This window comes from Mustela putorius, unplaced genomic scaffold, assembly GCF_011764305.1.
Source record: "Mustela putorius furo isolate JIRA1106 unplaced genomic scaffold, ASM1176430v1.1 tig00004007_pilon_pilon_pilon, whole genome shotgun sequence".
NCBI classification, from domain to species: Eukaryota; Metazoa; Chordata; class Mammalia; order Carnivora; family Mustelidae; genus Mustela; species Mustela putorius.
The window spans coordinates 1,517,182-1,544,405 of NW_025422145.1; the positions used below are offsets into that span (position 1 = coordinate 1,517,182).

At 37.3% G+C, this 27,224-nt stretch overlaps 1 protein-coding gene across 1 annotated transcript in view; it reads left to right on the forward strand.

Annotated features, from left to right (window-relative positions):
* The window catches only part of SMG1 (SMG1 nonsense mediated mRNA decay associated PI3K related kinase), a 106,226-nt gene that overhangs the window by 22,362 nt on the left and 56,640 nt on the right, over positions 1-27,224 (forward strand). The window contains 13 exon segments of the mRNA XM_004750311.3: positions 7,677-7,840; positions 8,339-8,494; positions 10,799-10,935; positions 11,916-11,974; positions 12,992-13,205; positions 16,291-16,416; positions 16,791-16,863; positions 18,008-18,105; positions 20,727-20,900; positions 22,616-22,840; positions 23,858-23,959; positions 25,204-25,473; positions 27,038-27,168. Coding sequence (XP_004750368.2) covers positions 7,677-7,840; positions 8,339-8,494; positions 10,799-10,935; positions 11,916-11,974; positions 12,992-13,205; positions 16,291-16,416; positions 16,791-16,863; positions 18,008-18,105; positions 20,727-20,900; positions 22,616-22,840; positions 23,858-23,959; positions 25,204-25,473; positions 27,038-27,168 — 1,929 coding nt within the window.

The following is a 27,224-nucleotide window of genomic DNA, read 5'->3' on the forward strand; positions in this document are numbered from 1 at the left end:
AAAATTAAGAGAAGGTGGAAGTAGATGGAATCCCATTCAAGGCCTAGAATTGGGTCCAGATATGTGATGGTGTCTTTTTTTTTTTTTTTTTTCTTAGTGACGTAGAGAGAATGTGAGAGAATTCGTGTGTGTGTGTGTGTAGTGGGGTTAGGAGAGTAAGTCATTAAATAATACGTATATGTGGTCGTTTTAAAACTCAAGCAATCTGGTCTCCATCCCCCTCTCCCCCTCTCCCTGCCCCAAGGAGAAATAAAATAGCTGCTTTAGGAAAATTAAGTCTTTATCTAGTAATTTCCAAATTAATATAGATGAAGAGTAAGGTACTCATTAGACTGAATGGGAAGCTTTTTGTTATTCTGGATTTGCCTTCAAAATACTAACTTTTTAGTGATGCCTAAGATATGGTAGTTTCCTCTTTGGTGTGATGGTCCCTGACCTTCTCATGTGATGAAGGTGAAATCACTTGTCAATACAAACTGTATTAGAAATTGATGAAATTAAAGCTTTGAGTTTGAGAAATAAAGATATATTATCACCCCCCCACCCCCAAATGGGGCAGGTCTGGATAATGCATGTAGTGAATGGGAGATGACTGTTGGAGGACTTGGGGATGTGGTGCTTACTTAGGGATGATGGATAATTGATACTAGGGTTTATCCAGGGTTGGAGTTTTAACAGATTGGTGTGAGGAAAAATATTAAGGGAGGTTAAGGGGATTGGCAAGAGTGTTACTAAACTGATAGACCATGAACTGTAAGCTGAAAGAAGAAAGTGAGGAAGGAAGAAAGTACTTGACTGGGAAAAAGAGAGAGTCACTGGAATTCAAGTTACTTAAACAAACCAACCAACCAAAAGCAAGGTGGTATTGAGAGAGTGTGAGTAGATAGTTGTCAAAAGTAAGTCATCGGGGGACATTGAGCAAGATGAACTAAAAAGGGGTTATGGAATTTTAGAGACAAGTAGGCCACAAATGGAAGCTCCTACTGTGGCAGGAACAGATTCATTGGAAGTGCTGATGGTGGAACCCAGGTTACAGTGGATTCAAAAGTGAGCAAAGAGAAGTTTAAGGTAAAATTTCCCCAAGAGTTGTGGCTGTGAAGAGTCTAGACAATGAGAATTAGAAGGGAAAAGGGTATTAAAATTTTGCCTCCTCCCACCTTTTTAAAAGTAATCTCCATGTCCCAATTGTGGGGCTTGAACTCATGACCCCAAGATCTAGAGTTTCATTTCTTTTTTTTTTTTTTTGAAGATTTTATTTATTTATTTGACAGAGAAATCAAAAGTAGGCAGAGAGGCAGGCAGAGAGAGGGGGAAGCAGGCTCCCTGCTGAGCAGAGAGTCTGATGTAGGGCTCGATCCCAGGACCCTGAGATCATGACCTGAGTCGAAGGCAGAGGCTTAATCCACTGAGCACCCAGGCATTCTGATTTTGACTTTTTGTTGTTGAAAGACTCAAGGGTGCTCATGTGTGGCCAAGCGATGAGCAGTAGCAAAGTGGGAGATCCACAGGATACCTCAGAAAATAGGGGCAACATAGGGATTCAGAGCGTTGCTTTAGATAGAACATTTACTTTTTCCATGATGTGAAGTTGATGGGAAGAAGGTCTGTGTGTGAACATGTGGGTAAATTTCTGGGTTTACTGGAAGGAACTTGGCAGACTCTGGTGGAGTGCTCAAGAACTTGAAAGTTAAACAAATGAATCTGAGTTGTCTTGCTCTGTTTTTTTACTAGATGTGCAGCTTTTGGTCAGTTATGGAATCTTACTTATGTGTAAGATGGTAATTTATGGTCTTTAATGATCATAAGAGGATGATGTTAAAGATGAAGTACTAAATATATGTAAACTGCTTGGCTCATTAGCTTATCAGATATGGTAGGAGCTCAAAGCTGCTACCCCTTATTATTGAAAGTGCTATAGAAAAATGGCTTGCATTTTTTAGGAAGCAGGCATGTGGAAGGTCATGTACCATGAATGTGGAGGAGCTGGGGAAAGAAGAAGGTGCAAAAAGTTTGAAAACTGTTTTGGAAAGGAGAGAACACTGGCTAGGGAAGCATGGTCTAAGCAAGTATACATGGTCTAAGCAAGTATACATGGTCTAAGCAAGTATTGAAGACCCAGTTGTAGTCTGAGAACTACCTGGGGGTGGCACATTGACCAACCTTTACATTGAGGACAATTGTGCATGTGAAGCAAAGCTTAAAATCTAATACAGTACTCTCCTAGAGTTGCTTTGTTTGTCCCTTCCGGTTAATATGGTTAGAGGTCAATTAATAGAGGGTGTGGTTGAGATTCCTTGGAAGGGAAATTATACTGAAGTCAGATCTTTACTATGTTTGCTTAAGATGTTATTAAAAAAAACTTACAATCTTTAAAATTTTGGGTTAAAGCATAGTCAGTGATTTTAAATATAGATGCAGAGTTAGTGGGAACATAGTCCATAAGACCAGCTTTCCTTCTGATACTAGTTCCAAGTTTAGGGGTCCCCAAGGATACTCTTAGGTTGGATAAGTCACCAGAATGACTTGCTGAACTCATTGAAAACTGTTCTACTCATGGTTACAGTTTATTACAGCTAAAAGTCAGATTGAAATCAGCTACTGTTAAAAGCCCATGTATAGCAAGAGTCCAGGAAAGTTTCCAATGTGGAGCTTCCAATTGTCCTTTCCTTGTGAAGTTATGAACACAGTATTACTCTTCTGGTGTTGATGTGTGATACACAGTATGTATGGAGTATTATCAAGCATGGAAGCTTGCCCCAGCATTGGTGTTTAGGGTTTTTCATTGGGACTACATGACTGACTGTCTATATGCGTGAAGTTAGTTTCCAGCCCTTTTGGAGGTTGAGTTGGCCCTTGGGACTCAGAGCCCCTTCACCCTCATAAATCACATTGTTAATGTTCTGGTGTGGGCCAAAACCCCCAGATGAATAAGGACACTTTTTTTAGTGTCACGTTCTAGGACTTCAGAGATTACCTTCCAGAAGCCGAGGGTAAAGGCCAGACAGACCTCCTTTGGTGTTGGTGAAATTATTTACAGTTTTACAAACATAATTAAATGTATTTTAATATTTTGAGTCTACATTGCTGTTTAGTTGAGTTTGATTAGTGATTGAAAATTGGTAACAAAGAACCCATAAATCATTAAGATTTGATATTATATACACTTAAGTAGCTAAGGAAGTTTCATCAAGAAATTATGTTAACTTAATATTTCAGTGTTGCAAAACTGATAAAAACTCATAATTTTGGCATGGTGGTTCAGTTCTGTTTTAATAAATTTGAACTTAGATTTTCTCTTGTGGGAAGAGTTTTGAATAATGAAGTCCATGAGCCTCCTGAATGAATTTTTTAGCCATAGATTCATATTTTAGAGCATAGTTTCACCTTTTCTTCTATTCCTCATGAAAGTGTATATGAATCCAGGTGAGTAACAGGCATCATAGGGATGACCTTGAATTTATTTCTACAAGATAAATCCTTTTCAAGTGGTATTAACTGTTAGTAATGAAAAACTCACAGCATATTCTACAGCTACTTTATGACAGAGACATATTTTTGCGCACCATTGCTTTAGAGAATAAATGCATTCCCACCTCATTGGCTTAAGTGCAAATCTCATTTCCTGGTTGATATTCATTACCAATTAGATCTCACCGTCAGAGCAAAAATCCCTTAATAAGCCTAGTTAAAAGCAACTTGAAGCAATATGATGCTTATTCCAGTGGCACCACTAAGTGTGCTGTTTGCATCAAGTCATTTTGGGGTGCTTTATGGAAATGCTTCCCATAGGGAATTCCCTAACTTAATACTTGCAGAGTGGTGCTTTTTTTTTGGGGGGGGTGCCTTTTAGTGCTTACATGAACTGGATGAGACCACATGTAGCCAGGAGATACTGCATCCCCTAGCACATGGTGGATTGTCGATGTGAGGTCCGAGGATTTGGGTCATTCAAAATAAATGGCCTCTCAGATTTATTACATTTTCAGTACAATGAGAATAGGTAACTAAATGAGCGGTGACTATATTTGCATGTGATTTGTATGTTACAGTTAACATTTAAATTCTCTTATGTACTAAAAAGTTTTTTGGTTGCCACCTTAAGCCTCTCTATCTTCAGAGGCACAGAGTGGCTTTCCATCTCAATTTTTGCTTCAACATTCGAACCCTAGAGGGCCATAGTACGACTAAAAGCACCTAACCCATGAATGATATTTGCTTCATGTTTGAACAACAAATGTTTTAACCCACTGTCTTCACTAATATTGTAACTACTGTCTTACAGATTGACTTGATGCAAAACATCACAAAGGCTCCATATTATACAGTATGCGATTTTTGAGGTATGAGCTTTAGAAACTTACCTCTCATGTGGCATGTACATCAGGCTTTAACTTCACTTTAATCATTTGGGGGAAATTTATGCATTTCTTTTTTTTCTCTCTCTCTCCATAATATTTTTAGAATATTAAAGGGGCTGTGGAGGTATTTTTGATCCTTGCTAGTATGATTCTTAGTTTTAACAGATACATTTTTTTCTTATCACTAAACAGACACTAATTCTGGCAGATGATAGCTTTTTCAGCCCTTATAACTGGCTTAACATTTATACCTGCCTCTTTGAATTCAAATCTGTTTTTTGTGCCTTTGATTGCCTCATTTTAAGTGCTCATTTCCGTTCATTAACAGTTTTCTATTTCTTGGACTGGGTGGTGGTGGTGGTGCTAACAGCCTGGTACTGACTTTTTTTTGGGACCTTAGCAGTCTTGATATTTTTTAAAAAATCAAGATTTCATATAAATGCGGAACCATTTTGTGCTTTTGGGTTCAGACTACCTATAACTTGAATTCTGGTTGGAAATGTTTTGATTAGTTTGTTTTAAAAGAGTGTGGCAACTGGTGAGTTTTAGACAGTTCTGAGACTAGTTTTAACCCTAGTGATTTTGTTGTTGTTATATTTCTGAAAACCCAAACTCTGAGTGGGGGGAAACACTTGGTGTTCATAACTCATGGGATTTAAAAACCTGTATTTCTAATAAATTGGGAAGTTGTTCCCATTCTTTTTTTCTTTTTTTCCAGTTTAGTTTGAAATAAAATGCTTTTGTAGATAGAAATGGATTTGTTGGTAGGACATTGCTTAATTTCTTCACTGAAGAACTTAAAACCATATTGGGTATGAAAACTTGTTTTGGTTGTATTCTTGTGCTCTTGAGCTGTATATATATTATTTGTCTGTTAGACTGGAATACTAAACTTCAGTTTAGTATTAACGGTATTAGTAACTTTTTTTTTTTAAGATTTGTTTGTTTATTTGAGAGGAGGGGCAGAGGGAGAGGGAATCCTAAGAATACTGTCTGCTCAGTGTAGAGCCTGATATAGGACTTGATCTCAGAACTCTGAAAACGTGACCCGAGCTGAAACCAAATCAGGCACTTAATCGACTGCACCACCCGGGTGTGCCCCAGGGTCTTCGTAACTTTAAGCATACCCTGTAAGCTAAGTATTTCTTAAGAATTGAGTATCTGATTTAAGCCTCATAACAACTTTACAGGTGAGGTAGGTATTCTCCCCATTTTACGCAAGAAACCGCTGAGGCGTGGAGATTACCTTGTACAAAATCCCACTTAACTTTTCTGTGTGGGAGCTGGGATTTGAGCCAAATCTTTTTTTAACCCATATTCTCTGCTGCCTTATGTTTACAGCTATGTCACCAAAAAAATGATTCTTACACTTAACTCTTAGTAGTAAGAGTAGTATATGTGATAAATAAACATAATTTAAGCAGGAAATTGAGACATTTAGATACTGGTAGATTTTTGTTATCTTGTATGCATTCATTTGCTAGCAGCTTACTTAACCAGGTTCAGTTAGGTGTCATACAGATAGATAGACAAGTTCAGAATCTGTCAGAGAAGCTCTTAAGCCCCTCTTTATTTTTCATTTCCTGTCCAGAAATTTATGGTATGTTATGGTTTATTGTAGGTGCACATTTAATGTGCTATTTTTAGAAACATGGGAGGTGCTGTTAAATTCATTTTTTTAAAAAGCTGTCATGCTCCATTTAGTGTTAATGGTACTTAAATGCTTATAGATTCAGTATGCTTAGAAAAAAGTTCTCATACCTTTTTTTTTTTTTTGAAAATCCAAAAGTTATATTTTTTCACTTATTGGAAATACTGAGCTTTCTTGACAAGTGAACCCTAGATGTTTAAAGAAGAGGCTCCATTATGAAGCCTTCGTTATTTTCATATGCTAGGATCATGGAATTTTACCACGTTTGCAATTGAGAGCCTTTAGGAATAATTTAGATTTGTGCCACTTATCCAAGTTTAATTGGACCTCTTGTTTGCTTTCTGTATTAACAGTGGTTTCAGTAAGTATAGACCAGGTTGTCTGACCGAGCTTATGCTAAGTTTCATGGTTCAGAATTTTTGTGAGTGGAGGCAAAGAAAAAATGATAAATTGAAATATATAAACAAACATTGAAGTCATTTTTTATAAGAGGAAGGAATCACAAGGATTGAGGAATAGGCTTGTTCTGCTTTTGCCAATGTCCTCAAGTTTCCCAAATAATTGTGAGTTCAGAACCTTTTGAACCTTCTTTTTAGTACATACCATAAAAGTGACTTTTTCCAGAAAGTTGTTCCTCTCAGTAGTAGTATCAACAGGAGAGAAGCTTTTCTCTTGGTATTTTTCATGTTATTTTTCATATAGTGTTGTCTTATTTCTTGATGCTTTATGTTTGATGGTGGGAAAAATAAGGCTCATGAAAATTATGAAACTCAGCTCCTGGTTGGCCTAAGGAGGCATAGAACTGATCCTTAGATAAGGATAAGGACTCGTTTTACCCTGGGGCTGTACCACTCGTTTGTTAATGGCTTAGTATCAGGGATTATTCTTCACAGTACTTGACTTTTAAATAGATGATGGACTGCAACCTTCAAATTCAGCTTTATTGGATTCCTGATACTTTATTTTTCTCACTTTTTATAATTTTGATAGTCTCTGTAGGTAAGGAATCTTCAGTGAAGTCTCCAATACATTAAAATAATCTTACTTTCTAACTAATGTGTTTTTATATCCTATCAAGTTTGCTTTCAAATCATTCTATAATTTCCTTTCCCACCAGATAATCCCTCCCAAATTAGGAATTCAGGTGAGAGAGAGAGAATATGTCACATGGCCCCTCCCTTGTATGTTGCCAGTGCTTTTTACTTTTATGACTGGGAATACTGTAATTTTTCCACTGACCAACCTCTCCTGGGAGGAGAGCTGAGGAAGAGTGATTCCTTTTATCAAATCATGTATCCTGGACCAGGGTGATCAAATGTCTTGGTTTGCCTTGGACTGAAAGTCGGGGGCGGGGGGAGGTTCATGGACATAGAATTTCCATTGCTGAAATTATTAACTCTTGAACACAGAAGGATGAGTTGGTCACTCTAATCTGGGTAGTTATCCATATATCTTAATGGGTCTGTAGAATAGAAAGGGCTAAAAACCTGGCATTTCTGCATTCACTGACAGTCCCTTCCCTCTTGAAAGACTTCTGTTGGAGTGCTTATTTATTACTAGTAATGATTTAAAAATTAGAGTGGTAGGAGAGGCTTGAATAAAGATTTATGATTTGGGCTATGAAAATATTTGTTTAAAGTTAATCTTATATTCTTCTTTCTTTGCAGAACTGATAGTGCATCAGCCGACCCAGATACTTTAAAATATTCTTCATCCAGAGATCGGGGTGGGTCTTCTTCTTATGGACTGCAACCTTCAAATTCAGCTGTGGTGTCTCGGCAAAGGCACGATGATACCAGAGTCCACACTGACATACAGAATGACGAAAAGGGTATATATGCTTCCTTTATTGTTAGAGGCATGTTTTTTGGGTTGTTTTTTAACGTACCAGCTTTTCCCTTGCCTCCTCTTTCCCTCTCTTTTTCTCCCCTATTTCTCTTTTTTTTTTAATATGCTTAAAATAAAAATATTTAAGTACAGTGCTGTTTTTGAAACTTCTTAAGTTTACTCCCTTCATTAAAAACTTTTTAAAATTTTCGTACATTATAATATACATAGGCAGTTTCCTTGTCATCCAAAATATCACAAAGGCAAAGTAGTCTCCTGACTACTATTTCTCCTCGAGATTTCTAAAAGTTTTTAAAGTGCAATTATATTTCTCTTCTCTTCTGCGGATGAACAAAATGAAAACAAGATGATTTCAAAGCAGGTAGCACAATGGAAGTATAGAAGAAAGGCTGTATGTGGGTAGTATGGTCCTGAACTGTCAGAAATTGATTGAGTAACGCAAAGAGCCCTATTAAAGTAAGGTAAATGTTGCTGTTTTTAGGTGGCTACAGTGTCAATGGAGGATCTGGGGAAAATACTTATGGTCGGAAGTCGTTGGGGCAAGAGCTGAGGGTTAACAATGTGACCAGCCCTGAGTTCACCAGTATTCAGCATGGCAGTCGTGCGTTAGCCATCAAAGACATGAGGAAATCACAGGGTAAGATTGGGCCAACTGGGGGCCAGTCTGCCTCCACATTTGTATTGCCTTACAAACACCTGTATCCCCCTTTTCCTGGACACCGTATTTCTTACTAATGCTTTTGCACACATGAATTGGTTTGTTGAAAAACATGTACAGATTCACATTGAGTAACGCAAAGAGCCCTATTAAAGTAAGGTAAATGTTGCTGTTTTTAGGTGGCTACATGTTCACATTCTTTCTCCTGTAAACTGTTTCTTAGACTAAATTCTCACAGGAAAGGTTTTAATACTTTTTTAGAGTACACTTTCTAGAGAATTCTCTTAAAGTAAGATTTGAAGACTAGATAAGTTGAAAGAAACAGTTTTCCTGATCATAGTGGGTAATGAATGTCTAGTGTGTGGTGGGCTCTTCCTGCAGCAAAGTCCTTGGACTCCGGGGTCTGTTGGGGATTTCCGTATAAATGATGTAGATGTTTTTCTAAAGTTAAAGAGGCTAATAATCACCTTCTGCCTTATCACACAGCCTAACTGTATAGGTAAAGTGCCTTGAATGTCAGGGGATTAGAGGTAGTGATCATTAGTTTTCTAGAAGAAAAATTTATTTTGTGTAAAGCTAAGCATGAAATCAGGATTTCTGATTTATTTACTTTGTTGGATGTAGTCACTCTTTGGATATGTTTACTTATGACCATTTGCTTTCATGAGGGTGTGTATGTATATCTGTGTGTTGTGTATATCTTGGTGAATATTTTTGTGCATATAGGTGCTTTTTTTTTGCATAGGCTTTTAAAAAATGAATTTTTTTTTGGATAAATTCTCAGAAGTGGATCCACTAGTCAAAGGCTGTGTTTTTTGTTTTTTGTTTTTTTTAAGATTTTATTTATTTATTTAATATATATATAGAGAGAGACACAGCAAGAGAGGGGAGATAAGCAGGGCAAGTGAGAGAGGGAGAAGCAGGCCTCCTGTGTTGCTGGGAGCCCAACACACGGGTTTGATCTCAGGACGCTGGGATCATGCCCTGAGCTGAAGGCAGATGTTTAATGACTGAGCCACCCAGGTGCCCTGCTGTGCTGTTTCTTAAGAGTGTTTGAAGCCCTTGATTTTGGTACGATAGAAGCTAGAAAGTGAATCCAAAGATAATGTCCAGTTCTTTCTCCTCTGAGGCTCAGAATTAAGTAGTTTGCTAGTGGAAGAATTGTAAATATAGCATAGATTTCCTGGCTTGTAACCTAATGACATTTTCAGTATCCATCTTTTCTGAAATACTCAGTGGGCTAGGGATTAAAAAAAGAATCATTTTCCTTCTCTCAGATGTTGTAATTCCTTTTATTATTAAGTTTTTCCATGGCTTAGGGAGACATGAAACTATCAGACTCTTTTTTTTTTTTTTTTTTTAAAGATTTTATTTATTTATTTGACAGAGAGAAATCACAAGTAGATGGAGAGGCAGGCAGAGAGAGAGAGAGGGAAGCAGGCTCCCTGCCCAGCAGAGAGCCCGATGCGGGACTCGATCCCAGGACCCTGAGATCATGACCTGAGCCGAAGGCAGCGGCTTAACCCACTGAGCCACCCAGGCGCCCGAAACTATCAGACTCTTTAATGTGGTTTGTTTTTACTGTACATTGGTTAATCATTACATAGCACAGCTGAAAATATAAAAAGAAAAATTTAGTACTTAAATGTATTTTTATTGGCAATTGTTTCAGCATTGTTGCTTGTTCTTGTCATTAAAAAATAAAGGGCAGAACAGTCTGGTTTGCCACTTTTCTAGTGGCATCATGCCTTGCACATGGCTGATGGTAATTAGACATTTGTTGAACTGAATGTTCAACAAATTGAACTGATTTGAATTGAATTGAACTGATTTGCAGTTCATAGAAACTTTGTCTTGGGAAAGTAATGCTAATGTGAACAAGAGACTTCCCTCCATTGGATACCAAGTGAGAAATAGAAACATATAGCCTCTTTCTGCCTGGTTGAGACTTTATCCCTAACCTGTAGACTTCTCTTACCGGTACTTCTGGTCTTTACCTGAATGTTGAAAAGATTTTGGAACAAATCTGAAGAAAGTAATTTCTAAGCCTTTCTTTTTCCTCTCACCTGGTCCCCTGGAATGAGCATTTGCTTAGATTTATCTTTTTCAGGGTCTGCTTTCTGTGTAGCAGGAGTCTGCTGGAATTTGGTTTATAGTGACAAAAAAGTGTGATGGGACCTGCATTCAGTTGAAGTTTTACTGTTCAGTGGTCTGTGATTTTTGATGTACTTTTAAATATTTGGGCTATAAAGCTTCTGTGTTTATACATGTTTATTTTCAAAGAGCGATCGATGTCTTATTCTGATGAGTCTCGACTGTCGAATCTTCTTCGGAGGATCACCCGGGAAGATGACAGAGACCGAAGACTGGCTACTGTGAAGCAGTTGAAAGAATTTATTCAGCAACCAGAAAACAAGCTGGTAAGTACAGTATGGAAATGTTGATTACTTATGTTTTTTTCATAATAAAGTAGATAATGCTGTCTGGAGAGGTTTAAGAAGGGAAAAGCTTTGCTTCTCAGGAAATATGACAGGAATTCCTTATTCTAGGTTAATTTGGCCTATGTTACAATGATTGAGAACTTGATGACCATGAGTGTAGTTTACCTGCCATTGGTGAATCCACACTGGTGTCTTTTACAATTAAGTGCTTTTAACCTTTAATATATTTATTCTGTTGTCCTCAGAATTTTATTTTCTGTATGCCGGGACAGACTGTGTCTTTGTTTTTCATATGTGAAATTGGGGTTGCAGTGTGTGTATTTTGTTCATGAGTAGGTATGGTCTGGTGGCCAGGGCTAAATAAATAGAAAAATCCTTTAAAGAAAAAAGTTCAGGAGCAGTTACAAATTTCTCTCCACTCTGAGTAATTCTAACGTGAAATTAAGAACTTGATATAGAGCAGGAAAAAAATTAATGAGAATTGTATGACTCAAACAATATTTGGTTCAAGGCAGCTTTTCTGTCTCCCCCCTATTTTATTATGAAAAAGTTCAAATATATAGCAAATGAAATTTTTGAAAAAATTTTGAATCTATATTGATAATTGAATATATGTCTGCCATCTAAATTCTGTCGTTAACATTTTATCATGTCTTTTGTTACATATCTCTTCACCTCTTCATCTGTCAGTCCATCACGTAGTGTATTTCAGAGTAATAAATAAAACCGGCTTTTTGAGTTTATTTTTTTTTTCATTGATCATGGCAGTGCATAGGATGGAGAAACTTTTAGAATCTGAAAGGAAACTTGTAACACTGATACATGCTAATTGTGGACTGGGAATAATAAGAAAAAGAAGGTGTGCTGTTTGATTAGAATTTGGAGGGGAAGATGAGTAAGAAAGTGTACAGTATTATTGAAAGTATAGGAATTTGAAGTTTTTTATACTTTTTTTTAAGGTACTAGTTAAACAATTGGATAATATCTTGGCTGCTGTACATGATGTGCTTAATGAAAGGTAAGTAACCAATGGGCAATTTTAAGACTTTAAAATATATTTTTAGAAATTATTTAAAAATGCACAAGAAGATAAACCCATCAGTGGCTTCACTTATGAATATCTACTTAATATTTTGCTGGGTTCTGTGCCATCTTTATCTATGTTAAAGTATTCATATGTTAATTACCATTGAATGCAGATGGATTCCACTTGAAAGGAAATGCCTTTTTTTCTTTCTTTCTTTTTTTTCTTTCTAATTTGTCAACATGACTGAGTAATTGAGCATTGTGGAATGCCATAAACTCTTAATGCAGGCATGAATGAATGCAATTAACTTTTGTAAACTAGAGAACTTTGAAACTGCTTAGAGAATAGAGGTGAAAGGGAGCTTCCTTCTTTGGGCAACAGTGGATTCACACCACCTGCTCTACGAGGCTACTGGGGTTCTCCACAAAGGTGTGCAGTCTGTTCTTCGTATGGGGATTCCCAAAGAATTGCTGTGTTGGAAAGCACCAAAAGTTCATCTCAGCAGGTCACGAAACTTACTGCTTTTTGATGGTCTCATTTTATATAGTTATTAATATACTTAAATCAGTACTGTTATCCTGTTAAGTTTGTTGTGCTTTAACTAGTACCATTTCTTGTTTTATAGTCCTTACCTACTGAACATTACATCGTATGTAGTATTAGTAGTGTGTTTTATCTGATCCTTGTTGCTGCCTTTTTCTGTGGATTATTTACTGTAGCTTGAGATGGAATGTGAAGCCTGATTTTTAGTATTTCTGGGCCTTTCTTTACTGTTTGTGAATAATTGATTCCGTAAAAGAATCTAATGTCTAACAAAGGTACTTTTGGGCACTGTGGGATAGAGAAAGTAGAGAGCATATTTAAAGATAAAATTTCAATCTTTTATGTATTTCGAATAGAAAACTTAAAATCGTTGAAGACATTCTTTTGTAAAATGTGTCATTCTTGTCACTTTGAAAGCTTAAATCTTTTGTATGTTTTGTTTTGTTTGCTTTGAAATAAACACAGTAGCAAATTGCTTCAGGAGTTGAGACAGGAGGGTGCTTGCTGTCTTGGCCTTCTTTGTGCTTCTTTGAGCTATGAGGCTGAGAAGATCTTCAAATGGATTTTTAGCAAATTTAGCTCATCTGCAAAAGATGAAGTTAAACTTCTCTACTTATGTGCCACCTACAAAGCATTGGAGACTGTAGGAGAGAAGAAAGCCTTTTCATCTGTAATGCAGGTAAGAATGAGGGGGAAAATTGATGCATTTGGGAAGAAAATTATCCCTAACAATTTTCTAGCAATGTTTTTGAAGAGGAACTTGGAGAAACAAAACTTAGTATAGGACTTATCTACTATAAGTTAGATTTTTCTTGTCTTTTGGCTTTTTTGGAGCTGTCCTTTGAATTTGCTTAGTACTAAAATCATTTGCACATTTGGAAGTGGGGAGTTGGTGAGGACAGCTGGATATGAGGGGACTTGACTTTTCTGAGGGAGACAAAAACTGAACAATACCACTCATTCTAGGCCTTTTAAGGTTTAGTAATATGTCAAAAATTCTTATTCTAGGTGATAAAAAATAATTTTGTATAAATGGAAACCAGCCCTCCTTAGCTTTATTTCAGTTTCGTGTGTAAGTATATTAAAAGATCCTTCTCGATTTTTTAAAAAGATTTTATTTGTTTATTTTACAGAAAGAGACATAGCGAGAGAGGGAACACAAGCAGGGGGACTAGGAGAGGGAAAGTAGGCTTCCTGCCGAGCAGGGAGCCCGATGCGGGGCTCGATCCCAGGACTCTGGGATCATGACCTGAGCTAAAGTCAGATGCCTACCCGACTGAGCCATTCAGGTGCCCCAGATGTCTTTTATTTATATGTGCTCTTTACAATTCATCATATGCTTTATTTTGCTTAAGTCACTTTAAATAATAGTTATAGTCAGTTTGTTATGTTTTTTACAGTCAGGTTCTTAAAAATCCATTTTTCTTTGATTATAGAGGTTATATGAGAAATTTTGGGAAAGATTAAGAAAAATTGTAACTAAATATCATAACACCATATTGGGCTTATTCTGCACATAGTTTTTATATTTTGAACATTTCTTCAAATATTTATTTTGAAAATTTTCAAATCCAGAGGAAAATAGGTAGACCAGTGTAATAAATACCCATATTAGCTTTTTTTTTTTTTTAAGATTTTATTTATTTATTTGACACAGTGAGATCACAAGTAGGCAGAGAGGCAGGCAGAGAGAGAGGAGGAAGCAGGCTCCCTGCTGAGCAGAGAGCCCAATGTGGGGCTCGATCCCAGGACCCTGAGATCATGACCCGAGCTGAAGGCAGCGGCTTAACCCGCTGAGCCACCCAGGCGCCCCCCATATTAACTTTTATCTAGATTTATCACTTACTAACTTTTTTTAAGGGTTTTTTTTTTTTTTTTTTTTAATGTATTTATTTGAGAGAGGTAATGAGTGAGAGAGCATAAGAGGGAGGAGGGTCAGAGGGAGAAACAGACTCCGACTGAGCAGGGAGCCAGATGCAGGGTTCAACCCCAGGACCCTTGGAACCATGACCTGAGCCAAAGGCAGAGGCTTAACCGACTGAGCCACCAGGCACCCCCATCCCTTAACATTTTCTACACTTGTTTTATTTCTGCACACATAGGCACGTGTACTTTTTTGTTGAACCATTTGAAAATAAATTACACGTCATGACAGTTCACCCTATAGTGCCTGAACACACATCCCCTGAAAATAAGGCTCTTATATAACAGTACAATTATTATCATACCTAAGAAAATTAATATTACTACATAATACAATCCATATTCAAACTTCTGGCCTTAAGATATCTTGTACAGCTTTTGTCTTACCTGACCCAGGGTTCCATCAAGACTTGTGTGTTGTTTAGTGCTCTGCCTCTTTAATCACCGTTAATTAGAACAATTCACATCTTTTTTGTCCCTCCTATTTGTGAAATGTTCTATTTTATGAGTTTGTCTGATTGCTCTTTCCTGATTTTAAACCTTTTGGTCACAAATACTTCCTGGGTTCTTTATTTTGTAGCATCACACAAGCAGGCACATAACTTGTTTGTCTTCCTATTCGGGATGAAGAGTTTGATCACCTGATTGAGGTGATGACCACCAGAATCTTTCCATTGTGGAGGCTTATTTTTCTCCTTTTGTAGTTAGTGATCTGGACATGATACCTGAGACCTTCTGAATACCGTATTTTTTAGTTATATTTCACTCAGTGATTTTGGCTCCCATTCGTATCCTGTACCTGTATAGATTTATCACATTGGCTATGCAAAATATTAGATGCTTTTCCAGTTCTGGCACTTTTTCTGTAGTTATAACGTTTGTAAAGAAGAACTTTACTTTTTAGGAAAAAATGGTTTCTAACAGCTGCAAAATATTCTATCAATGGCATGGCATGCCATGTAGTCGTTTAAAAAATAGATCTATATATAGTGGTAACATGAGCCTGCATGTCTGTTACTCACGCGGTCGGGCCATGCCTATCTTGTCATTCAGATTTGAAACAAATACTAATATCCTAAAGTATAAATTGTATAAAATTTGCTATAAATTTTGAATTGGAAAGTAATTGTCACACTTTTTAAAGGAAAGTTTTCCAAGCACATCTTAATTTCTGTTCTTGAAATTTAATCAAGTCTGTGGTATTAAAGAGAGCACTTAGGAATAATGTCAACAGACATTACTTAGGAATAATGTTAAGAGACTTTAAATAAGTGGACACAGGGCGCCTGAGTGGCTCAGTGGGTTAAGCCGCTGCTTTCGGCTCAGGTCATGATCCCAGGGTCCTGGGATCGAGTCCCGCATGGGGCTCTCTGCTCAGCAGGGAGCCTGCTTCCCTCTCTCTCTCTCTCTGCCTGCCTCTCTGTCTACTTGTAATCTCTGTCTGTCAAATAAACAAATAAAATCTTTTAAAAAAAATAATAAAATAAATAAATAAATAAGTGGACACAGTCTTTATTTTCAGCCTATTTATGGTGAAATGAAATGTTTTCAACTTATTTTTGAGCTGAAACTGTAAGACATTCTTTTCTTTAGTATCATAATCAATTTTAGATAAAGTCACTTTTCCAAAAAAAAGATCTTATTTGAGAGAGCACGTGCTCTGCATGAAAGGGGTGAGGGGCAGAGGGTGAAGCAGACTCCCCGCAGAGCCAGGAGCCCAACATGGACTTGGGGTCATTACCTGTGCTGAAGATATGTCACTTTTTGATATGAACCCAACATGCTTGTTTTCTTCCTATTTTGTTGAATATTCATGGTTTATAACTTCTTTTGTTTTTCAGCTTGTAATGACCAGCCTACAGTCTATTCTTGAAAATGTGGATACACCAGAATTACTTTGCAAATGTGTTAAGTGCATTCTTTTGGTGGCTCGATGTTATCCTCATATTTTCAGCACTAATTTTAGGGTGAGTTCTCTGACTCCCTCTGTTCAGAAGGATTGGATTTGTGTCTAAGAACCTTTTTAAATCAGAAAGAAAACAGTTTCTGCTTCTTGGAGTATAATCAGTGATGCTTGAGGGTCCAAGATAGAATGGTGCATTAATATGTTTTTGTAAATACCATCTGTACTTTCTGACATTAATACCTTAAAATATTTAAAGAAAAAACATTTTCTCGAGGTCTTAAAGTTCCATTCTCTTGCCCTGCCCTTACCCTTTCTAAGTTTGTCTAATGTCACATAGGTAGAACACAGATGCTTTTTCTAGGATTTCTTAATCCGAAGTGGTCACAGGAGAAGTAGCAGTTAGACCTTAAAACAATTCTCTTTCTCTCCAACCAGGATACAGTTGATATATTAGTTGGATGGCATATAGATCATACTCAGAAACCGTCGCTCACACAGCAGGTGTCTGGTAAGTTATTTAGCATATACCAGGCGTTTAAATGTGGTGGGAAGGAACTCTGGTTCTTCAAAGTCCAGCTGTTAATACCGTTTCTTTCATAATGCAAGAAAAATAATTTCTTCACAGAAATAATTTGGTTATTATGTATTTTTTCTTTTTTTAAAGATTTTATTTATTTTGTCAGAGAGAGAGTAAGCACAGCAGGCGGAGCAGTAGGTAGAGGGAGAAGCAGGCTTCCTGCCTAGCAAGGAGCCCAGTGTGGGACTTGATCCCAGGACCCTGATACCTGACCTGAGCTGATGTTAGACGCTTAATTGACTGAGCCACTCAGGCACCACAATAATTTGGTTATTATAAATGAACATTACTTGTTAGCAGAATTTATCCTTTCAGAGGAAGACTTTGTACTTTGAAGTAGGTAGGAGAGAGTAAGTACAGATTATAATGTTGCACCTGTGAGAAATTAAAAGGACTTATCCACGAGTCCTTGTAGTGTGTTCTGGTGGCAGGAGACACTACATTGGCAATACTCAAGTATAGATTGAAAGATCCTGGATATTTGTGACTCGCTTTTCTGGTTATTAAAAAAACAAATGGATAAATTTGGGAAACTTCGTAATTGATAAATTTAAAAATATTTGTTTTTATTTATGTGAATGACTACCCTGACTCATTTGGACATTTCAGCTTGTTTCAGGTGCTATAGTTTCTCTTAGCTTAATTGGTGCAATGGACTTCTGAAAATAGGATATTCCACTGAGAGTGGTTCCGACCCATTTCCATTGGGGAGATTAGTGGATGCCTTTGGTGGATAGTTGGGGTTCTGGAGTCGAAAGCCAGGCTAATGGTGGATTGTGTTATTTTAGTCTAAGCCTTGTGTATATTGACAATATGGATATTAAATATAATGAAAAATAAGGACTAAGAATCACATTTTAATTTCTGGAGACTGTTCATTTTTGCAGTATTAAAAGAGACATTGGTTAATCATGATCAGCATATTTACTAGTTGACAGTACTAATTTTATGAAATATGGCATTGTTTAAGGGTATACAACTTGAAAACCAAAAGACTTTGAAAACAAGGCTTTTAGATACATTTGTAATTTAGATTTTTTTTTTTCTTTTTACTTGAATTTTTTGTGATTCCTAGGGTGGTTGCAGAGTTTGGAGCCATTTTGGGTAGCTGATCTGGCATTTTCTACCACTCTTCTTGGTCAGTTTCTAGAGGACATGGAGGCATATGCTGAGGTGAGTATGTAGAAAGTTAAGTTATTTTCCTAAAATATAGTTGAGAACAAAACAATGTTAAAACAGTGGTAAATTAATTTTTTTTATTTAATTTTTTAAAAGATTTTATTTGAGAGAGTGTGCACACAAGGGTGGGGAGGAACAAAAGAAGAGGGAGAAAGAGCCTCCTCGCTGAGTAGGAGCCAGTTATAGGGCTAGATCCCAAGACCCTGAGATCAAGACCTGAGCTAAAGGCAGACACTTAACCGAATGAGTCACCCAGGCGCTCCATCAGTGCTGGATTTATTTTAAAATAATTCAGACCGCTTGACATTAAATAGAAATTACAAAACCATTGCAACATTTAAGAAGTTTTTTTAGATACTTTTTTTTTTTTTTTAAAGATTTTATTTATTTATTTGACAGAGGTCACAAGTAGGCAGAGAGGCAGGCAGAGAGAGAGGAGGAAGCAGGCTCCCTGCTGAGCAGAGAGCCCGATGCGGGACTCGATCCCAGGACCCTGAGATCATGACCTGAGCCGAAGGCAGCGGCTTAACCCACTGAGCCACCCAGGCGCCTTAGATACTGTTTTTAAGCTGCCAGCTGAATTACCAGAAAGACTGAAAGAAAAGTAGTAGGTCTCATTTTGCAAAGCTTGAAATATTTCTGGTAGCCAGTAGTCGTCGTCTTTTTCATTTTCTTTTCTTTTTTTAAAAAGATTTTATTTATCCACTTGAGAGAGAGAGCATGAGAGGGGATAAGGTCAGAGGGAGAAGCAGACTCCCTGTGGAGCTGGGAGCCAGATGTGGGACTCGATCCTGGGACTCCAGGATCACGACCCCAACGAAGGCAGTCGCCCAACCAACTGAGCCACCCATGCACCCACCAGTAGTCTTCTGAAGACATTTTCTATAGTTCATTTTTATTTTTTGATAAAGAAGAGTATTGACCAGAAGAGTATTTGACCATTTTTATTTTTTGATAACAAAGAGTATTTGACCAGAAGAGTATTAAAAGTAAGGTGAATTGATATTGTATAAAAGCTTCTAAAGACTTCTGTTACATATATTGGGGATCTTGGACCATGCTACCCCATCTTTATAGCTGATCTACCTTGCTGAAGCTCCCCAAGGGGGAGAGTCTTCACAGACCAGAGTGGGCAGCTTCAGCATAGTAGATCAGCTATAAAGATGGGCTGTGAAAATATATATTCTAGGTGTGGAGGCAAAGAAACACGTGAAAGACAAAATCTTCCTCCCACTTCTCACTGAAAGGCTCGAAATAGCATGGATGAAGTTAAATTGTTATAGGAGCCTCAAACACCAGTCAAGAATCATGGTAGGTCTGAATAGAGAAGAACCACAAAGAGGTTCTCACAGGACATGGCCGATTAAGTCATGACCAATGGGATAAGAAAGCTAAGACCCGATATCAGAGACTTAAGCAGCACCCATGAAGTCACTGTACTATACTTGTACAGCCACAAAAGTTTGCTAGAGCCAAGTCTTTTCCTCCAAAGCATGATCTAAGATCCCCAATATATGTAAGAGAAAAATCTTTAGAGGCTTTCATACAATGTCAATTCACCTTATTTTCAATACTTTTCTGGGGAAGGCAAGTGTTAAAAAAAATTAGAAAATCTGGTTTACAAATCTAGTTAAGGAAATAAGATATACTCAAAACACTAGCAAAAAACGGGATACTAGAACCAACATATTCCTACATATAACTAATTCTCTATTATTTTGGTGCTTAGTTGTATGTAGGTGTATGTTGGTTCTAGTATCCCATTTTTTTGCTAGTGTTTTGAGTATATCTTGCCTCCCCCATTTGCCCTTTGTGTGCATAATGTTGGTGTGGGAGGATTATTGAATTGAGTGGCTCAGAGAATACCTGGAATAAGATTTTAGCAGAAACCAGTTTAGGAATGGCAAAAGTTTCTGGCTTCATTTATATCTCTCTGTATCAGAGCATATGTACTAGAATTTATTACCCCCCCATTACCTTTCTGAGTTGGTATGAGAAGTTATTTTCTTTAAAGATTTTATGTATTTATTTGTCAGAGAGAGAGAGAGAATGAGAATGCACATGCACAAGCAGGGGGAGTGGCAGGCGGAGGGAGGAGCAGGTTTCCCGCTGAGCAAGGAGCCTGATGTGGGACCCAGTCTCAGGACCCTGGATAGTGACTTGAACCAAAGGTAGACGCTTAACGACTGAGCCACCTAGGCATCCCCTGAGATTACTTTTGGTTTATTTAAATTCAGATTTGTTAATTAGTGAAATATAATTTACTTTTACATTTAGATTCATGTTTCTTTCTTTAACATTATTATTTTTTTCTTTTATTTTGTGGTGATGGGGGCAGAGGTAGAGGGAGAGAAAGAATCTTAGGTAGGCTCCATGCCCAGCACAGAGCTCAATGCGGGACTCCGTCTCACAACCTCATATGACTTGAGCCAAAACTGAGTTGGACGCTTAAACAGTTGAGCCACCCAGGCACCCTTCATGTTTCTTTTTCTTATAGACTAAAATGCCTTTATTTGTAAAGATAAAGTTAATTCACTTAAAAATTGGGAGTTTTTTTGTTTGTTTGTTTTGAACATTGTCCTCCTTAAGTAAGAGTGCTGTGATTACACATCTAGGACCTCAGCCATGTGGCCTCTGGGGAGTCAGTGGATGAAGATGTTCCTCCCCCATCAGTGTCGCTACCAAAGCTGGCCGCGCTTCTCCGGGTGTTCAGTACTGTAGTGAGGAGCATTGGGGAACGCTTCAGCCCAATTCGGGGTCCTCCAATTACTGAGGCATATGTAACAGATGTAAGTGTCTTAAGGAGTTTTAAGTATCATTCAAAAATAAAGTTGTTGTCTATTGTAAATACTTCTTTTCTTTATTGAGTGAACTATGTGACTAACCCTCGTTTGTTCAGTACGTATGTACATATGTGGTTACTTTCTTAAATTGCCAGAAAAGTAGGAAAGCCTATTACATCCTGGCCCTTTTCTGTCCCCTCCCCTATGTGAGAAAAAGGCTGCGCTCCATTTTAAAATATGCATAAACTTTTTTCTCATGAGATCCTTTATAGATTCATTATTCTTTATTTATATTCTTTTAAAATCTTTCTTTAAAGATCTTATAATATTTGTTTTTAATTATTGAAGTTAGTTTTTCAGCATACTGAGAATAACACACTGTAGAGAAAGCCTGGAAGAGTAATTTTTTCTGAGCATGACAGGATGAAACAACTTGATAGTGTGACATCCAAGATTATAAAGATACAAGAACTTAAATATATAGTAGTCTAAGATCAGTCACAAGAGGCAGCATGATTACCACACTTCAGCAGCTGCAAACATTAGCTGTACTCTGTTAAAACAGTGAGTGGTTCCGTGTAATAGACATGAGAAATGAACCTGTCACACTGTATGGTGCTTGAATAAGAAGGGAGAGACGTGCGTGATACAGACATAAAATATTAAAAGATTAAAATTTTACTCTTAGGATACGAGTGTAGCTTTTACTTATTTCTGTTGAAAATGTTGCAAAATAAAATAGGATATTAATTTTATATATAATTTTTGGTAGGTTAATTGTGTATTTGAACAGAAATGTCAGATCTTGACGATAATTAAAACCAGCAGTTTGATATTTTAAACCTGAAGGAGATGATATAATATCTTCATTTTATTTATTCCTTTTTAAAAGTTGGTGGTTTGGTGACTGTGTCAGTGTTGAAATAAAGGCAGCAAACGCAGATGTAAAACAAAAGGAAAGAAAATAATCATTTCCCAGGATAGTTATATATTTAATGTATTCTTATATGAAGGTCTTTTAGGCCTTTTTTAATCTATAAATTTAATGTCTACATATAGTGATTATTGAATATTACAGAAAAATATACTATATCCCTTTGTTTTTTCTTAACTAATTTTGACTAGAAATTTAGTGCATTAATATTGACTACTATAGTTTGGTAGGGTTTTTGGTTGGATATTACATGATTTTCATAATCCTCTAATAGGTACATGTTATGAATGAGACTTAACTTTTCCAAAGAGACCATCAGTACATGAACTTTCATAAGCTAAGGTGACTTGGATATTTAGTTTTAAAAGATTGATTACCATAAGCCCAAGTGCAGGAAGATGATTCTCATGGCAGGTTATTCCTGTGTTTAATGTTACTGTTCCAGGTACTTGTGTATTTCATGCATATAAAAATTTCTGAGCGTTAGCCGTTTGGTCACGTTGCTGGGGGAGGGAGGGTGATAGGAATTGGGTGTAAGGGATGTAGAGGACGGCACGGTCCATTTCCTGTCACGAGAGTACTTCAGAATGTTTTAAGCAAGATCATTTGTGCATGTTTTACTAAAGATCCCCTTATTATTCAGCCACTGAGAGGTAGAATATTAAGAGACTACTGACAAGGCAGGCAGTTAGTTTTTAGTTGAAACTGCATTAAATAAAAACTATTTTCTTGCTCTGTGGAAGCTTGTGAATTTTTTTAAAAAGCTGCTTGTTCTCCCCATTTGCAGGTTCTATACAGAGTAATGAGATGTGTGACGGCTGCAAACCAAGTGTTTTTTTCTGAGGCTGTGTTGACAGCTGCTAATGAGTGTGTTGGTGTTTTGCTCGGCAGCTTGGATCCTAGCATGACTATACATTGTGACATGGTCATTACATATGGATTAGATCAGCTGGAGAACTGCCAGACTTGCGGTACAGATTATATCATCTCAGTCTTGAATTTACTCACATTGGTATGTGAATTCTTTCTTGTGGCTTATAAAATATGTTTTTTTTCAAGACCTTAAATTTAAATTAGTGTGGAAGAAATGAAGGCCTTGGTTGTTGTTTTTTTTTTTAAGAGTGCATTAGTCTTATTTTTATAATCTAGTTTGCTTTTGCCCTGTTATCTGTTTATTTTTAGTGTTTGATCTCAGTGTAGCTTTTATTCCTTTTTTTTCTTTTTTTAATGAAACATTGTCTTTCATATAAGACTACTTAGTATTCCTGGTAAATATTATATGGATACTTGGTAACTATTTTGAAAGACCTTGTTGTGTTTTATTTTCCATATGAAACTTGTTTTATAGTTTTTATTCTTAACCATAAGTATTCTTCCTTTCCACCATTTATTATGAACATTTTGAAGTATATAAAAGAGTAGTATAATAAAGATTTTATTTATTTATTTGTCAGGGAGAGAGAGAGAGAGCATGAGCACAAGGAGGGGAGCAGCAGGTAGAGGGAGAAGCAGAAGCAGGCTCCCCACTGAGCAGGGACCCCGATGTGGGGACTCGATCCCAGGACCCTGGGATCATGAACTGAACTGAAGGCAGATGTTTAACTGACTCAGCCACCCATGTGTCCCCGTTTCCCTCATTAACATCTTGCTTCGTTGTGGTACATTTATTACAACTGATGAGCTATATTGACATGTTATTAACTGAGGTCCATAGTTCACCTTAGGGTTCATTCTCTGGATTGTACGTTCTGTGGGTTTTGACAAATGAATAATGCCACATATTCATTATTGAGGTATCGAACAGAGTAGTTTTGCTGCCCTAAAAATCCCTTGTGCTCCACCTGTTTGTCCCTCCTTGTTCTTTGGTAACTATAGATATTTTTACTGTCTCCATAGTTTTGCCTTTTCCAGAAGGTCATATTGGTGGAATCATAGTATGTAGCCACGTCAGATGGGCTTCTTCACTTAAAGTTCTCCCATGTCCTGTTGTGTCTTGGTAGCTCACTTCTTTTTATTTTATTCTTTTTAGATCGTTGAACAGATAAATACAAAACTACCATCATCATTTGTAGAAAAACTGTTCATACCATCATCTAAACTACTGTTTTTGCGTTATCATAAAGAAAAGGAGGTAAGTGTTGCATTGAGAAGGACTTTTGGTAACTTCAGTCATTGAAGAGTTTACTCAAGTTGCTTCCTAGGCTACATAAGTAAAGTGGGAATGAAATGGTAAATGTTTTAAAATACAGTGATTAAATGATTTATTAGTATTTGTTGATTGTCATACCACTGTGCCATATACTCTTCTTAATTACTGTAATTTGTTTTATTAATATTTTATAAAACAAGTTATATTTAAAAAGTTATAAATTCAGAAGTATAGTATATCACAAATTTCATTATTAGCTTCTCATCTGACTCCCAGTCAGAACCACTATAGACTTTCCAAGTGTACAGAAGAAAACGAATTGTAATATTCTTTCTTTTCTTTTCTTCAAGATTTTATTGATTTATTTGACACACAGAGTGAGAGAGGGAAGGGAGAGAGCAAGGGGAGAGGGAGAGGGAGAAGCAGGCTCCCTGCTGAGCATGGAGCCCGATGTGGGGCTCAATCCTGGGACTCGATCCTAGGACTGTAGGATCATGACCTGAGCCGAAGGCAGATGCTTGACAACTGTGCCCCTTAGGTGTTCCATAAATTGCTTTTTTTATGTGTGTTTTGATACCAGTCATTTTTAAAAAATGGCCTTCTGGGGCTCCTGGGTGGCTCAGTGGCTTAAGCCTCTGCCTTCGGCTTAGGTCATGAACTCAGGGTCCTGGGATCAAGCCCCACATTGGGGCTCTCTGCTCAGCAGGGAGTCTGCTTCCCCCCTCTCTCTCTTGTGATCTCTCTCTCTGTCAAAATAAATTTTAAAAAATCTTTAAAAAAAAAACGATCTTTTAAGAACTTCTAATTTAGAGGACTCTGTAATAAAGTTTTGAAGATTTTTATAAATTTATTTACACATGTAGGTTTCCTAAGGTTGATTTTTAAAAAAAATTTAGGTCTTTGGTGTTGTGGACAGTGAATTTATTTTTCTTTTTCCCCAATTTTTAAAGATTATTCATTTATTTGACAGACAGAGATCACAAGTAGGCAGAGAGGCAGACAGAGAGAGGAGGAAGCAGGCTCCTTGACGAGCAGAGAGCCCGAGGTGGGGCTTGATCCCAGGACCCTGGGATCATTACCCGAGCCGAAGACAGAGGCTTTAACCCACTCAGCCACCCAGGCGCCCCATGAATTTATTTTTCTTAAAATTGATTTGTACTATCACATTTGCAGTTAGTAATATTATTTTCCATTTAATTATCATTTTCTTGAATTCTCTCTTAAAGGTTGTTGCTGTAGCCCATGCTGTTTATCAAGCAGTGCTCAGCCTGAAGAATATTCCTGTTTTGGAGACTGCCTATAAATTAATTTTGGGGGAAATGACTTGTGCCCTAAACAACCTGCTACATAGTCTACAACTTCCTGATGCCTGCTCTGAAATAAAACATGAATCTTTTAAAAATCACGTATTCAATGTAGACAATGCAAAATTTGTAGTTATATTTGATCTCAGTGCCCTGACTACAATTGGAAATGCCAAAAACTCACTAATTGGGGTGAGTCTTTACTTGCTGTGCTTTGTTTTATTCTTACTTAAGCCTCTCTTCATTGCATGTTTACCTATGTTATTTACTGCCATTATCATGTCAGTATCTCCAGAGTCACTATAGACCACACTGCTGTATGTATGTAGGACATGCCTGGATCATTAAAATTGACAGGAATGTTTCTTGCTGTTGTATTTCCCTTATCCCTTCCTTTCCTTGACAACAATTATAAAATTTTCTTATATTTGTTTTATTCTTAAAAAACGGTCTTTTATGAATTTATACGTATTCTAGCATGCTTATAAAAAAATGTGAGTGTTTTGCACAGTTCAGATTTGTGTAGTTCTTCTAATATGCAGGTTCTTCTTCCCCGCTTTTCTCCTCTTCACTAATGTTAGTGCTTACATGTGGTCTTCTTTTTGAGTTCCTACTTTTCTCTAGGAATATTCATATATTCTTTCTTTTGGGAAAAGAATAAAGATTTCTTCCCTTTAAGAAGTTTGATGTGACCTTCCTTTTGACTGATAATTATTGCTTTGTTTATTTTTTCCCTTGTGTTAGACCTTTCATGATTGGAAGACATTACTTCTAATAAAAAAAATAGCGTATAATTAAAGGATTAGGTTTTCTAAAAGAGAAGGGAGGGAAAAGTCAAATTTTGATGTTTAGATTTGCGTGCTCTCCTGATCAGATTGCCTTGTATCACTCCATGAGTAGCAGTTCCTTCCCCCACTGCTAGTCATGGCTGATGGTGTACAGTAAACTCTACTCAGACCCTAAAATTTCGTTTTTGAGGAATTCACATTGTGTATAGATTTGAGGAGGTTTTTTTGTCTTGTAGTCTGGAAACAGAGTGGGTCAGGAAGGGGCAGGCAGATGGAATAGAGTACGTTAGCAGCAGAAGGAAAAGGGAAGGATGGGAACGGCTTAAGAAAGTGGTAAGATGTGCTGCTTTCTTCATCGGACAGGGCACCGTCCTGTTTAGTATACGGAAAATTGAGGAGATGCTGTTTGCTACATTGTGAGGTACAGAGGACTTTGTTTAGATCAGGAATCCATAGACGACAACCCGTGGGCCAAATATAGCTCAGTACCCTTTTCTGTCTCTTTTAAAAAATTACTTTCCTTATGTGGGAGAGTGAGTGCAGGAGAGCGCAAGCAGGGGGAGGGGCAGAGGTAAAGGGTGAAGCTCCCCACTGATCAAAGAACCTGGCATGCTCAATCCCAGGGCCCTGAGATCATGACCTGAGCTGAAGGCAGACACTTAACTGACTGAGCCACCCAGGCACTCCTGTTTTTTCCTCTTTTTCAAAAAGTATCTTTATTGATCTGTAATTCAAATACCATATAATTCCCACTTAAAGTGTACATTTCAGGAGCACCTGGGTGACTCAGTTGGTGATATGTCCAGCTCTTGATTTCGGCTGAGGTCGTGATCTGAGCCACCTGATCTGAGGTCGTGATCTGAGCCCCTGTCATTTTAACTTTCAAAAATGTGTACATGTATTTTGAGGAATAAGCTTATATGTGTCTTGGAGGAGCCAAATATTTGTTTTCTTTTGTACATCATCAGATGTGGGCGCTGTCTCCAACCGTCTTTGCCCTGCTGAGTAAGAATCTGATGATTGTGCATGGTGACTTGGCTGTTCACTTCCCTGCCATTCAGTATGCCGTGCTCTACACGCTGTATTCTCATTGTACCAGGTACTGTACTGTACAGATACTTCTTACAAACAAGGGTTTGTTTTTTCTCTTGAGCT